At 45.6% G+C, this 15764-nt stretch overlaps 1 protein-coding gene across 2 annotated transcripts in view; it reads right to left on the bottom strand.

Annotated features, from left to right (window-relative positions):
* Ap2a2 (adaptor related protein complex 2 subunit alpha 2) overlaps positions 1-15764 on the bottom strand; it is a 65709-nt gene that overhangs the window by 44033 nt on the left and 5912 nt on the right. For both annotated transcript variants that reach the window (XM_090347122.1, XM_090347123.1), the window contains exon 2: positions 4851-4919. In XM_090347122.1, coding sequence (XP_090203248.1) covers positions 4851-4919 — 69 coding nt within the window. The remainder of the gene's footprint in view (positions 1-4850; positions 4920-15764) is intronic.

Raw genomic sequence — 15764 nt, 5'->3', positions numbered from 1 at the left:
AGGGCATTCCAAGTATTTAACACCCACCCTCCTCTGCAAGCTGCTGAGCAGTGTGGTTCTAAACCAAGGAAAGACCAGGACATACATGGAGATATGCATGTATGTGTATGTATGTGTGTGCATACATAAACCATACCTAAATACATTTTGTCTAAAGTATTGTACACACAAGAGAGGTTTGCAATGCTTTACCTCCTTTGAACAACCAACTAATAATTTACAAAATAAAGGTGAACTATGAGGTTATCGGGAGGGGAAGGGCAGGGGAGTGGCAGATGAGGGAGCAAAAGGCTTGCTATTTAAGTGCTGGCTATGCCCTTTGCCATCCAGAAGCTCTGCAGTTTAATGCAATCCCATTTGTCCAGACTTTATTTGTTGTTTCTGGGTCGATCTGTGTTAAGGAGACCTAGTGTACCCCCTGTTCCTTCCTGTAAAATTTCCAGGGTATCTCCTTTTACCTCAAGGTCTTTGATCTATTTGGAGTTAAGTCTGACACAGGGTGACATAGAGGGATCCAATTTTCTGCAGGTGCTTAACCAGTTCTGCCAGCACCACTTGTTGAAGAGGCTGTCTTTCTTCCATCCTATTTTTTGGCTCCCTTATCAAAGATTAGGTAGCCTTAGGTCTGCGGGTTGATTTCTGGGTCTTCAGTTCTATTCCATTGATCCTCAAGACTGTTCTTGTGCCAGTACTAAGCTGCTTTGGTTACTATAGCTCTGTAGTAAGAGTCTAAGGTTTCGCATTGATATGCCTCTAGCACTGTTCTTTCTGCTAAGGATTGTTTTTACTACACAGGGTCTTTTGTTATCCCATATGAATTTTTTGATTGCTTCTTCTATTTCCTTAAAGAATGACACTGGGATATTGATGGGTATTGCGTTGAATTTGTAGATAGCCCTTGGCAGGATTAACATTTTCACAATGTTAATTCTTCCAATCCAGGAGCATGGGAGGTTCTTCCACTTCCCCAGTTCTACTTTAATTTCCATTTCATCATAAAGGTCCTTTACCTCCTTAGTTAATTCCTAAGTACTTTTATTTTCTTTGAGGCTATTCCAATAGGAGTTGCTTTCCTGATTTCTGCCTCACTCTTCTCATTGTTGGCATACAGGGAAGCAGTTGATTTTTGAGGGTTAATTTTATACCCTGCCACTTTGCCAGCTCAAGCAACTTGGGAGTGGAGTCTATAGGGTTCTTTAAATACAGAATCATGTCATCTGCAAAAGGGAAAGTTTCACTTCCTCTTTTCCTATTTGGATCCCCTTTATGCTTGCTTCTTGCCTTATTGCTCTGGCTAGGAATTCTAATACTATGTTAAAGAGGAGTAGAAAGAGTGGGCATCTTTGTCTCGTTCCTGATTTTAGAGGAAATAGACTTAGCTTTTCACCATTAATTATAATATTAGCTGTGGGTTTGTCATACATAGCCTTTATTATACTGAGGAATGTTGCATGGATTCCTAGTTTTTCCAGAGCTCACTAGCCATACTCCAGACAAGGGCCTCATATCTAAAATATACCTACAGCTAAAAAAAAAAAAAGATTGAATCCCTCCAAAACAAATCTTCAAAGAAACAACCATCCCACTAAAAGGTGGGCTAAAGATCTAAAGAGAGACTTCTCTGAAGAGGAAATAAGAATGGCCTACAGACTCATGAAGAAATGCTCGACATCTCTGGCCATAAGAAATGCAAATCAAGGGCTGGGAATTTGGCTTAGTGGTAGAGTGCTTGCCTGGCATGAATGAAGACCTGGGTTTGATTCCTTTGTCCCACATACATAGAAAAAAGCCAGAAGTGGTGCTGAGGCTCAAGTGCTAGAGTGCTAGCATTGAGAGAATCCAAAGACAGTGCTCAGGCCTTGAGCTCAAGCCCAGGAATGGCAAAAAAAAAAAAAAAAAATGCAAATCAAAACAACTCTGAGATTCCACCTCACTCCAGTTAGAATGACCAGGATCAAAAAATCTAATAACAACAGATGCTGCAGGGATGTGGCCAGGAGGGATCACTACTACACTGTTGGTAGGAATGTAAACTCGTTCAACTACTCTGGAAAGCAGTATGGTAATTCCTCAAAAGACTAAATAAACATAGAGCTCCCATATGACCCAGTAATTCTACTCCTTGGCAATTACCCAAATATCCAGAAATAAGGACATACTAAAGGCACTAGCACAACGATGTTCACTGCAGCATTATTTACCATAGCGAAGATAAGGAACCAATCCAGATGCCCCTCAGTAGATGATTGCATCAAGAAGACATGGTACTTATACATAATGGAATTCTCTACTGCCATCAGAAAGAATGACATCACCCCATTTGTAAGGAAATTAAAAGACTTGGAAAAAATCATATTAAGGGGCCGGGAGTTGGCCTAGTGGTAGAGTGCTTGCCTAGCATGCACGAAGACCCGGGTTTGATTCCTCAGTCCCACATACATAGAAAAAAAGCCAGAAATGGTGCTGTGGCTCAAGTGGTAGAGCTCTAACTTTGAGAAAGCCCAAGGACAGTGCTCATGCCCTGAACTGAAGCCCAGGACTGGCAAAAAAAAAAAAAAAATCATATTAAGTGAGGCCAGACCCAAAGGAACATGGGCTCAAATGGCTTCCCTCACTTGTAATTATTAGTACACATCTAGGACTCTCCTAGCAGAGGATCACTAAATGAAATGAACTCCAGGATATGGAAACAAGAGCTCTACCTTGTGTGATTGTTGTTCTTAATGTGCTATGTTATTTCTCTTCTCTTTTTTGCCCTTTTGGTTAATCTCATATTGTTACTGTATCTGCTTTGTTACCTGGTATATTGTACATACATTTGTTTATTTGAAATAGGAAAGGAAAGGGGGGAAAATAAGATGACTAGGAAGGGGTGGGAAGAGGGAAATGAGGACAAAAACATGAGAAGGGGTATTAATATGTGAGAAATAATGCACCTACTACCTGACCAATGTAACTGTAACCCCTCTACACATTATCTCCACAATTAAAAAAATAATAAAAAATTAGTCGGGCGATGGCTCACATCTGTAATCCTAACTACTCAGGAGGCAGAAGTCTGAGGATCAAGGTTCAAAGCCAGCCCAGGCACAAAAGGACCTGAGACTCTTATCTCCAATTGACCTCCAAAAAAGAGGGAATGGGGCTTGGCTCACTGGTAGGGCAGTGCCTTGAGCTGAAGAGCTCAGGGAAAACACCCAGGCCCAGGGATATATCAAGCCAGGCACTGGTAGCTCAAATCTGTAATCTAGCTACTAAAGAGGCTGAGCTCTGAAGATCGTGGTTCAAAACCAGCCCAGGCATGAAGTCCATGAACTCTTATCTCCAATTAACCACAAGAAAACTGGAAGTGGTGCTATGGCTCATGTGGTAGAGTATTAGCCTTGAGCTGAAGAGCTGAGAAACAGTCCTCAGACCCAGAATTCAAGACCCACAGCCAAAAACAAAAATAGATATACATATATATGATGTTTATACACACACATATGTGTATACTATATATAAGTATATATTCATATGTGTGTATATATATGTACGTCACATGTATATAATATACATACATGTTTATTGGAAGGTGAATGGAAAGCCATGAAAAGAGTAGGAAGAAAAAATTAGCACTCTCCAAATGGGAAAAAAATTTCCCTATCACCTCATGAGGAAAAAATTCCAAAGGGGAGAAAAAAATTTATGCATAGATCCTGGGGCTTGAACTCAGGGCTTGGGCACTATCCCTTTTGTGCTGAAGGCCAGTGCTTGAGCTATGGCTCAAGCCATAGCTTTCCCTTCTAGCTTTTAATGGTTATTTGAAGATAAGAGTCTTTTTTTTTTTTTTTTTTTTTTTTTTGCCAGTCCTGGGCTTGAGCTCAGGGCCTGAGCACTGTCCTTGGACTTTCTCAAGGCTAGAGCTCTACCACTTGAGCCTCAGCACCACTTCTGCCTTTTTTCTATGTATGTGGTACCAAGGAATCAAACCCGGGTCTTCATGCATGCTAGGCAAGCACTTTAACCACTAGGCCAAACTCCCGGCCCCGAAGATAAGAGTCTTACATACTTTCCTTCCAAGGCTGTCTTCAAACCACCATCCTCATAACTCAACCTCCTGAATAGCTAGGATTACAAACAGGTGCCATATGCACCCATCTCTGAAGAAAATAATAACAATAAATGTAAAAAAAAATAAAAACAAAGCCCGGCGTGGTCGCTCAGGCCTGTAATCCCAGCTACTCAGGAGGATGAGATTTAAGGCTCTCAGTTCAAAGCCAGTCGGTGGCACTAAAAATGTGAGACACTCTTATCTCCAATTAATCACTAGAAAAGGGGAGTAAGGCTCTTGCTCAAGGGACTGGGCAGTAGCCCTGAGCTGAAGAGCCCAGGCCCAGAGTTCAAGCTCCATGACCCAAAAAAAAACAAAAAAAAAAACAGGACCTATGCCAGGAAAACACACCACCCCAAACAATTGACAGGAGCTATTCCTACAGCCTGGGAACACAAGGCTGGAAGATCCAGGGATGGATCTTCCAGGGCTCAATTATTGACAGCCATGATAGTAACTATATTGAGAACTCAACCCAACTTAGATCAGGTTGCCAGTAACGTGGTCTAGTGGTAGAGTGCTTGCCTAGCATGCACAAAGCCCTGGGTTCCATTCCTCAGTATCACATATATAGAAAAAAAAAAAAAAACACAGAAGTGCTGCTGTGGCTCAAGTGGTAGAGTGCTAGACTTAAGAAAGCCCAAGGACAGTGCCCAAGCCCTGAGTTTTAAGCCCCAGGACTGAAAAAATAAATACAGATCAGGTCCTTACTATAAAATATACAACAGAACCCACTGTAGAAAACCTAAATTCTTACCTTTAAATTTTGAACGAATATTTGCCAGTTCTTTGTTTATCCTCTTTATTTCTGCTTCTTTACTTTTGCCTTAAAGAGAAAAAAAAATGCTAATTAACTGACTCCAAAAAAAAAGTACCTGTCCACAATAAAGTACTGACACTCAAACACACACACACACACACACACACACACACACACACACACACATACACCCACCCCCCCTGTGCCATGGTAGAACCAACACTGAGAACTTACCACCTGTATCCTAGCTAAAGAGAGAAGCGAGGTCCTATAGTCTCTACTCAGACCCTTGTTTTAATGCAGAGAGAGAGAGAGAGAGAGAGAAAGAGAGAGAGAGAGAGGGGGGAAGGAAGGAAGGAAGGAAGGAAGGAAGGAAGGAAGGAAGGAAGGAAGGAAGGAAGGAAAGGGAAGGGAAAGGAAAGGAAAGGACTCAAAACACCTGCTAAAGGTTTTCCACCATCAGCTATCAGATAATAAGTTTACTCCAGAAACTGATTTTCACTGTTACAGATTATAAGAGGACAGTAACTATCATGCACGCCGGGAGCATGGCCTGCACAAAGCCCTGGGTTTGGTTCCCCCAACCACAATCACAGAAAAAGTAGGAAGTGGCACTGTGGCTCAAGTGGCAGTGTTAGCCTTGAGCAAAAAGTGTCCAAGGGCAGTGCCCAGGCCCTGAGTTCAAGCCCCAGACTGGGAAGGAAGGAAGGAAGGAAGGAAGGAAGGAAGGAAGGAAGGAGGGAAGGAGGGAAGGAGGGAAGGAGGGAGGCAGGGAGGAAGGAAGGAGAAAGGAAAGGAGGGAAGGAGGGAGGGAAGGAGGGAGGGAGGGAGGGAGGAAGGAAGGAGAATCATGCATTTCCAACTCTCCTCCTTATGAAACCCACCATTAAAAAAAGTTCTGACCAGTCCACTTGCGTAACATGCAAGGAAGTTCCAGAACTCTCTACCATGCAAAGAGCAGATAAAAGCATTACCAATACACAACTGCCAGACCTTCACTATGTGGAACATCAGTTCTGCTAACCCTCCCAACCTCCCACAACACCTGCGTGTACGTCTGGTATTAGCACTCAGACTGACCCCTGCTGGTTAGCATCACCTGGACTGGCATGCAGCTGGGCCTAAGGCACACAGCAAGTTTAGTCTGTAGATCACTTTTTGAAAGCTCCAGGCCACTGAGGAATTCTCTCAAGCAAGTTACACTTCTAGCGGGTGCGTTTCAGCTCCCTAGCATCAGAATGTGGCAGACGCAGCCCTCCCACCCACCCATCCCTAAGCTGCAGAGCCACCAACATGGACCCTGCCAGTATCCCCGCTTCACGGGGCCTAACTGCAGCACTGCCACCTCCAGCTTATCTGTCCACTCAGTGCTCCCCGTCCCAAGACACTCCCAATGAAGTCTCACTGATCTCCTGCCGCACACTGGCTTACAGAGCAGCACTCAGAACCATGCCAGGGCCACTTCCAGCAAGCTCCAGGTACAGAGGTGGTGAGACTCCACACTGGAAGGCCCCCAACTGGTGTTCCAGCCTTTGTCTTGGTCACATGGGGACCCTGCTCAGTTTCTAACAGTTCAGGAAAATTAATTTGGCATCAAAACAAACAAGATGAGCTGCAAGGTGGCGCAAAACAGAGCACTTGCCGTTCCTAGTACAATAATGATAACAGGAAAATGTCAAGGTTCAACTCCACAGGAAGAGACCATAAGTAAGGAGTAGTCAAAACCACACGCTGGTAAGCTCAGATACTCAGGAGGCAGAGACAGGGGAAGCCCAGTAAGAGGGCCCACAAAGAAAGGTTTCACACAACCTAGCACAATGCCAGGGGCCAGCTCCATCCGAGGCATGTCCCTCTGCAGGGGGTCAATCCCTCTGTGATGATAATGTGCGCTCTGCACAAGGACAGCAAGCCCAGTCTCTGTGCACAACAGTTCTCCCTCATTAACCACACTTCCATGGGCTCTGAAAAGGGTTGAGTGGTAGAGTGCTTGCCTAGCACGCATGAGGCCCTGGCTTCCTGGAAGTGGCACTGTCACAGAAGGACCTGAAACTCTTATCTCCAAGGAACCTCTAGAAAAGGGGAAGTGGGGCTTGGCTCAAGGGTAGGGTGGTAGCCTTGAGCTGAAGAGCTCAGGGACAATACCAGGGCCAGAGGTAGGGCAGTAGCCTTGATCTCAGGAGCCCAGGGACAGCATCCAGGCTGAGCATCCAGGGGGTGGGGAGGGGGGGGTTATGCACCAGCAAGAATAACTGGCCTGCCAATCTGATTCTGGCCCTGGCTATCCTGTCCTATTAATATTTGAAATACAGCAGATAATTCCCACACTGGACTTGGAAGCAGTACGGCTAACTAGTGACCCACAACTGAGGCCAGAGCATGTTGCGATTTGCCTCAGTAAGTCAAAAGACCACACTGTGGAATAGGCATGAGCTTCTGGGATCAAGTAATTCCTTAGCAAAACATGCTGGTTAATCATTTCTTCTGCAAACCCAACTCATCACCTACAGTACTAGTCTGCTAGAACAGCTCAAATTCCAACAAATAATACAGGAATCAACAACAGGTTATTATAAAATACCAAACTAGGACAGTAGAATGGTGCTGTACTTAGGAGGAAAAGGCAGAGGATAGTGAGTGCACAGCCAGACCAGGCTACATAGGGAGTTCGTTATTATGTACTACATACACTCTCAGGCTCTCACTGAGGTTTCCATTATTGTGTTCTCAGTTTTTCTTTATTTTGCTGTCCTGGGGCCTAGGCACTGTCCTTGGACATTTTTGCTCAAGGCTAGTACTCTGCCACTTAAGCCACAGCGCCACTTCCAGCTCTTTTTCTGTGCATATGGTACTGAGGAATCGAACTCAGGGCTTCATGCATGCTAGGCGAGCACTCTACTACTAGGATATATTCCTGTCCCCCCCCCTTTTTTTTGGTCAGTAGTGGGGCTTGAACTCAGGGCCTGAGCACTGTCCCTGAGCTTTTCTTCTCAAGGATGGTACTCTAGCACTTCTAGTTTTCTGATGATTAATTGGAGATACAAGTCTCACAAACTTTCTTGCCCAAACCACATGATGCTCAGATCTCAGCCTCCTGAGTAGCTAGGTATGAGCCACCAGCTGGCCAGAGCAGCCAGCTCTTGATAATGTGCTTGCAGAATATCTGGAAGAGTATACATTCAAAACACTGTATCTTATGTTTTTGTTTTGGGATTTTTTGGGGGTGGGGGCAGTTCTAGAGATTGAACCCAACATTTTATGTGTGCCAGTCAAATGCCTTGTAAACAAAATTCAACACATCAAAAACTCATACATCACGATCAAAGAAATCACCATCCCAGGGAAGAAGGCATAATACAACACGCACACAACCCACACCTCCAACACGCACACAACCCACACCTCCAGCACGCACACAACCCACACCTCCAGCACGCACACAACCCACACCTCCAACACACACACACCCATACCTCCAACACGCACACAACCCACACCTCCAACACGCACACAACCCACACCTCCAACACGCACACAACCCACACCTCCAACACACACAAACCCACACCTCCAACACGCACACAACCCACACCTCCAACACGCACACAACCCACACCTCCAACACACACAAACCCACACCTCCAACACGCACACAACCCACACCTCCAACACACACACACCCATACCTCCAACACGCACACAACCCACACCTCCAACACACACAAACCCACACCTCCAACACACACACACCCATACCTCCAACACGCACACAACCCACACCTCCAACATGCACACAACCCACACCTCCAACACACACAAACCCACACCTCCAACACGCACACAACCCACACCTCCAGCACACAACCCACACCTCCAACACGCACACAACCCACACCTCCAGCACACAACCCACACCTCCAACACGCACACAACCCACACCTCCAGCACACAACCCACACCTCCAACACGCACACAACCCACACCTCCAACACGCACACAACCCACACCTCCAACACGCACACAACCCACACCTCCAACACGCACACAACCCACACCTCCAACACGCACACAACCCACACCTCCAACACGCACACAACCCACACCTCCAACACGCACACAACCCACACCTCCAGCACACAACCCACACCTCCAACACGCACACAACCCACACCTCCAACACGCACACAACCCACACCTCCAACACGCACACAACCCACACCTCCAACACGCACACAACCCACACCTCCAACACGCACACAACCCACACCTCCAGCACGCACACAACCCACACCTCCAACACGCACACAACCCACACCTCCAACACGCACACAACCCATACCTCAACACGCACACAGCCCATACCTCAACACGCACACAGCCCATACCTCAACACACACACATAACCCATACCTCAACACACACACATAACCCATACCTCAACACACACACAACCCACACCTCCAACACGCACACAACCCACACCTCAACATACACACAACCCACACCTCCAACACGCACACAACCCATACCTCCAGCACACATACAACCCATACCTCCAACACGCATAAAACCCATACCTCAACACACACACAGCCCATACCTCAACACACACACATAACCCATACCTCAACACACACACATAACCCATACCTCAACACACACACAACCCATACCTCAACACACACACAACCCATACCTCAACATACACACAACCCACACCTCCAACACGCACACAACCCACACCTCCAGCACGCACACAACCCACACCTCCAACACGCACACAACCCACACCTCCAACACGCACACAACCCACACCTCCAACACGCACACAACCCATACCTCAACATACACACAACCCATACCTCAACACACACACAGCCCATACCTCAACACACACACAGCCCATACCTCAACACACACACAACCCATACCTCAACATACACACAACCCACACCTCCAGCACACACACAACCCATACCTCAACACACACACAACCCATACCTCAACACACACACAACCCACACCTCCAACACACACACAACCCATACCTCAACATACACACAACCCACACCTCCAACACGCACACAACCCATACCTCAACACACACACACCCATACCTCCAGCACACATACAACCCATACCTCCAACACGCATAAAACCCATACCTCAACACACACACAGCCCATACCTCAACACACACACAACCCATACCTCAACACACACACAACCCATACCTCAACACGCACACAACCCATACCTCCAGCACATATACAACCCATACCTCAACACACACACAGCCCATACCTCAACACACACACAGCCCATACCTCCAACACACATAACCCATACCTCCAACACACACACAGCCCATACCTCAACATACACACACCCATACCTCCAGCACACATACAACCCATACCTCCAACACACACACAACCCGTAACTCAACACACACACAACCCATACCTCAAGACACACACAACCCATACCTCCAACCCACACACAACCCATACCTCAACACACACACAACCCATACCTCCAGCACACACACAACCCATACCTCCAACACACACACAACCCATACCTCAACACACACACAACCCATACCTCCAGCACACACACAACCCATACCTCCAGCACACACACAACCCATACCTCCAACACGCACACAACCCATACCTCAACACACACACAACCCATACCTCCAACACACACACAACCCACACCTCCAACACACACACAACCCATACCTCCAGCACACACACTGCGGTAGAGATAAAACCAAAACAAGCCCACAGTCATCTCAACTGACACAGGAAAGGCCTGTGTTCATAAATGCAACATTCTTTCATGACGAAGCTAGGAACTAAAGGGATATACCTGAACTTAATAAAGCCTATCTATGACAAAACTATAGCTAACATTATATTAAATGGAAAAAAACTGAAGTCATTTCCTTCAAAATCAGGAAAGAGAAGGATGTCCGCTTTCCCCATTCTCATGCAATATAGTACTAGAATTCCTAGCCAAAGCAATAAGATAGGAGAAAGAGAGGGAAGTGATTCAAATAGGGAAGGAAGAAATCAAAATATCCCTATTTGCTGATGCTACAATGCTGTACTTTGCAGACCCTACAGTGACCAAAAATAATTTCTAGAACTGGTAAGTACCCTGAAAAGATAACGGTCCAAAAGAAATACTCAATTTTTCTTTTTCTTTTTTTTAATTGTATAGAGGGGTTACAATTACATTCCTCAGGAAGTGGGTGCATGACTTCTCAAACACTGATACCCCTTCTCATGTTTTTGCTTCCCTTTCTCTCCCCCCTCCCTCCCAATACTCAGTTTTTCTATATACCAATAATGAACAGAATAAGAAAGAAATCAGGGGGTGGGAGAGTGGCCTCGTGGTAGAGTGCTTGACTAGCATGCACGAAGACCCAGGTTCAATTTCTCAGTACCACATACATAAAAAAATGCCAGAAGTGGTAGAGCTGTAGCCTTGAGAAAGTCCAAGGACAGGGCCCTGAGCTCAAGCCCAGGACTGACCAAAAAAAAAAAAAAGAAAGAAAGAAAAGAAAGTAATTAGGAAAACAATTCCATTCACAGTAACACCCAAAACAATTAAATATCTAGATACTAACTTGATCAAAGCAGTGAGAAACCTCTACAATGACAACTATAAACCGTGCAGAGCTGGGTGCTGGTGCTCATGCCTGTGACCTAGCTACTCAGGAAAATGAGATCTCAGGATGACAGTCAAGAGTCAGCTCAGGGGGCCGGGAGTATGGCCTAGTGGTAGGGAGTGTGGCCTAGTGGTACAGTGCTTGCCTAGCATGCACGAAGACCCGGGTTCTATTCCTTGGTACCACATACACAGAAAAAAGCCAGAAGTAGTGGTGTGGTTCTAGTGGTAGAGCTCTAGCCTTGAGAAAGCCCAAGGACAGTGCTCAGACCCTGAGCTCAAGTCCAAGACTGACAAAACTAAAAAAAAAAAAGAATCAGCTCAGGTAGAAGCTGGACACAATGGCTCACGCCTGTTATCCTAGCTACTCAGGAGATTGAAACCTGAGAATCTCGGTTCAAAGCCAGCCCAGCACAAAAGGACCTGAGACTCTTATCTCCAATTAACCACTCAAAAACCAGAAGTGGTACTGTGCTCAAGTGGCAGAGCACTCACCTTGTACATAAAGAGGCTCAGTCAGACCATGAGTTCAGGCCCCACAACAAACCAACTAAATAAATAAATAAATAAATAAATAAATAAATAAAACTTTGAAGACATCAGAAGATGGAAGAATTTCTCACACTCTTAGAAGAATTAGTATCACGAAAAATGGCCATACTGACAAAAGCAATTACAGATTCAATGCAATATCCATACAAATCTCGATGTCATTCCTCACAAAATTACAGAAATAAATACTAAAGCCAGAAGTGGTGCTGGGCTCCATGGTACAGCACTAGCCTTGAGTGAGCTCAAAGACCATGCTCAGACCCCGAGTTCAAGCCACAGGACTGGCAAAAAGAGAGATCCAGGTGTGGTGGCTCACGTCTGTCATCCTAGCGACTCAGGAGGCTGAGATCTGAGGACCTCAGTTAAAGCCAGCCCAGGCACAAAAGTCTGTGAGCCTCTTATCTCTAATTAACCACTAGAAAACCTGAAGTGGGGCTGTGGCTCAAGGGGTAGGGCGGTAGCCTTGAGCTGAAGAGCTCAGGGACAGTGTCCAGGCCCAGAGTTCAAGCCTCACAACCAACCAAAAAAAAAAAAAAAAAAGTGAGGTGGTGGGGAGAGGGCAAGAGAGTGCAGATTTTAGTTCTTGGAAGTATATTAATTCTGAAGTTTGTGCTAAGGGAGGCAGCACAGATATTTGGTTCCCAGGGACTCAAGTACTTCCAACTCAGTCATACCACATAATAAATCTCTACTCATAATAGTGCAAGACCTCCTCAGAATACTGTTTTCTGATCACACTTCTAATAACCCCTTCTGAATGGAGTATCTAATTTTTCAAGAACCAAAGAAATACCATCTGATCCAACAGATATCCTTTCTAAGAACTGTGACCAAAACCTCCCGTGCATACAGTTGCCAAAAGCAACAGTGGAAACCATTCTGAAAAGAGAAATGATGCTAGGTATCTGATACTGGAATATGCTGCCTCAGGGAAGTGTGACTAGACACAAAAGAAACAGAGACTCTGCCCTTCCGGGGAGCAGGAAAAAAGCTAAAGGGCCAGAGCACTTCTTGGAAGCCACAACCCTGGGGCCAGCTGAGGAGACCAACTGGAGCATAGACTTTCCTTCCTCATCCCCCTCCTTACCGGGTGGTGCACACTTCCCAAACCAGTTTCTAAGAAATACGAATTACTCAGAAGAAGGCCAAAGAAAACATGCAAGAAGAGCATTTTTTTCTAAAGCTCGGCACTTTTTATTTTATTTTATTTTATTTTTTTCCAGTCATGGGCTTGAGTTCAGGGCCTGAGCACTGTCCTTGGGCTTTCTCAAGGCTAGAGCTCTACCACTTGAGCCTCAGCACCACTTCTGGGTTTTTTTTCTATGTATGTGGTACCAAGGAATTGAACCTGGGTCTTCGTGCATGCTAGGCAAGTGCTCAACCACTAGGCCAAACTCCCAGCCCCACTTGGCACTTTTTAAATGAACAGTCAGAAAAGACCTTTAACTTTGAATGGTCGCTATTTTAAAAATCCAGCACTGGGGGCCAGGAGTTTGGCCTAGTGGTAGAGTGCTTGCCTAGCATGCACGAAGACCCAGGTTCAATTCCTTGGTACTACATACTTAGAAAAAGCCGGAAGTGGTGCTAAGGTTCAAGTGGCAGAGCTCTAGCCCTGAGAAAAATCCAAGGACAGTGCTCAGGCCCTGAGCTTAAGCCCAGGACTAGCAAAAAAAAAAAAAAAAATACAGGACTGGGGGCATTGTTCAAAGGATAGAGTGTTTGCCTAACAAGCATGAGGCCCTCAGTTCAATCCCTGGTTCCACCAGAAAATAAAATAAAATAAACATCCAATAACAAAGCCCAGTATGATCATACATATCTATAATAAAAAATATCAGCACGTGGAAGGCTGAGGCAGGGGGACCCACTACTGACCCCCAAAAAAGACAGTAAGAGAATATCAAAGTCTGATTTTGTTTTTATTACTGTGCAAGAAAATCTTCCTGTTTAATTGTTTGTGTGTGAGTGTGTGGGTCATGGGACTTGTCCTCTGGGCCTGGGCGCTGTCCCTGAGCTCTTCAGCTCAAGGATACCGCCTTAGCCCTTGAGCCACAGGCCCACTTCCCCTTTTCTAAAGTTGGGGATACGAGATCCCAGTTCTTTAATGCCAGGGCTGGCTTTGAACAGTGATCCTCACATCTCAGCCTCCTGAGTAGCTAGGATTACAGGCATGAGCCACCATGCCCAGTTTCATGTTTAATTTTTACACTGAAGTAGAATTTGAATTTTTATGGTTTATTTCTCCAACTTATGATGAATAACAACTGAGATTTTAGAAGTCTTTTTTTTTTAATTCACTCATACTAAAGTACATCCCAAGGTGGTGTCCAATCTCAACAGAGTCAGCAGTGGAATATACAAGCAGGGAACATGAACCCTTCTCACACACATGGGCCATGGTTCTACAGCTGCCCTGAATTCCCATCCTCCTCCCTCTGCCTGGGTGCCTTTAAACACACACAGAGCAGCCCCAGCCTCAGCAAAAGGAATAAATGGCAATGTTTGCAATTTCCTGCCTATGGTTACACTACTGCCTCACAACAAGCACTTGTCATGGCTCCCCTCCACTGCTCATTCTGCTGTCAATTCTCAGACTATGACTCTGAAAGTTAGGATGCTGTTATAGCCATATAAATCCATGAGAAGCTGGCTGGCAGCTCCTGCCTACAATCCTAACTACTCAAGAAGCTGAGATCCCCATAAAACTCTATCTCCAAGGAACCAGCAAAAAGAACATGCAAAACAAAGGAATTAAAAAAAAAACTCAGGAGCTGGGAGTTTGGCCTAGTGGTAGGGTGCTTGCCTAGCATTCACGAAGACCCAGGTTCAATTCCTTGGTACCACATACATAGAAAAAAAAAAAAAACTGGAAGTGGTACTGTGGCTCAAACAGTACAGCTCTAGCCCTGAGAAATTCCAAGGACAGTGCTCAGGCCCTGAGCTCAAGCCCAGGACTGGCAAAAAAAAAAAAAAAAAAAAACTTCAAATTTTAAAATAAGGCTTCTACCAAAAGCACCTAACTTCCAAACAACAACAGTCAAAAAAACTACACCAAGTTGGACACCACTGGCTCACACCTACAATCCTAGCTACTCAGGAGGCTAGGATCTTAGTATCATCATGGTTCAAAGCCAGCCCAAGCCAAAAGTCTCCATGAGCCTTTCTTTTTTTTTTTTTTGCCAATCCTAGAGCTTGAACTCAGGGCCTGCACACTGTCCCTGAGCTTCTTTTGCTCAAGACTTGCACACTAACCACATGAGCCAAAGTGCAACTTCCAGCTTTTTCTGTTTACGTGTTACTGAGGAATGGAATCCAGTGCTTCGTGCATGCTAGGCAAGCACTCTACCACTAAGCCACATTCCCAGCCACATTCCCGGCTCCGGACTCTTATCTCCACTCAAAAACTGGAAATGGGTCAGGCCTCTAATTCTAACTACTCAGGAAGCTGAGACCTGAGGATCATGGTTCAAAGGCAGCCCAGGATCTAAAGACTTGAGACTCTCATCTCCAATTAACCACTAGAAAACCAGGAAGTGGCGCTGTAGCTCAAGGGGTTAAGGCAGTAGCCTTGAGCTGAAGCGCTCAGGGACAGTACCTAGGCCCAAGCGTAGGGTGGTAGCCTTGAGCTTAAGAGCTCAGGGACAGGCCCAGGCCCAGAGTTCAAGCCCCACAACTGAC

Source organism: Megascapheus bottae, chromosome 16, assembly GCF_031878675.1.
Source record: "Megascapheus bottae isolate mThoBot1 chromosome 16, mThoBot2.hap1, whole genome shotgun sequence".
In the NCBI taxonomy this organism is placed as follows: domain Eukaryota; kingdom Metazoa; phylum Chordata; class Mammalia; order Rodentia; family Geomyidae; genus Megascapheus; species Megascapheus bottae.
This window is presented reverse-complemented; position numbering and strand designations above follow the sequence as displayed.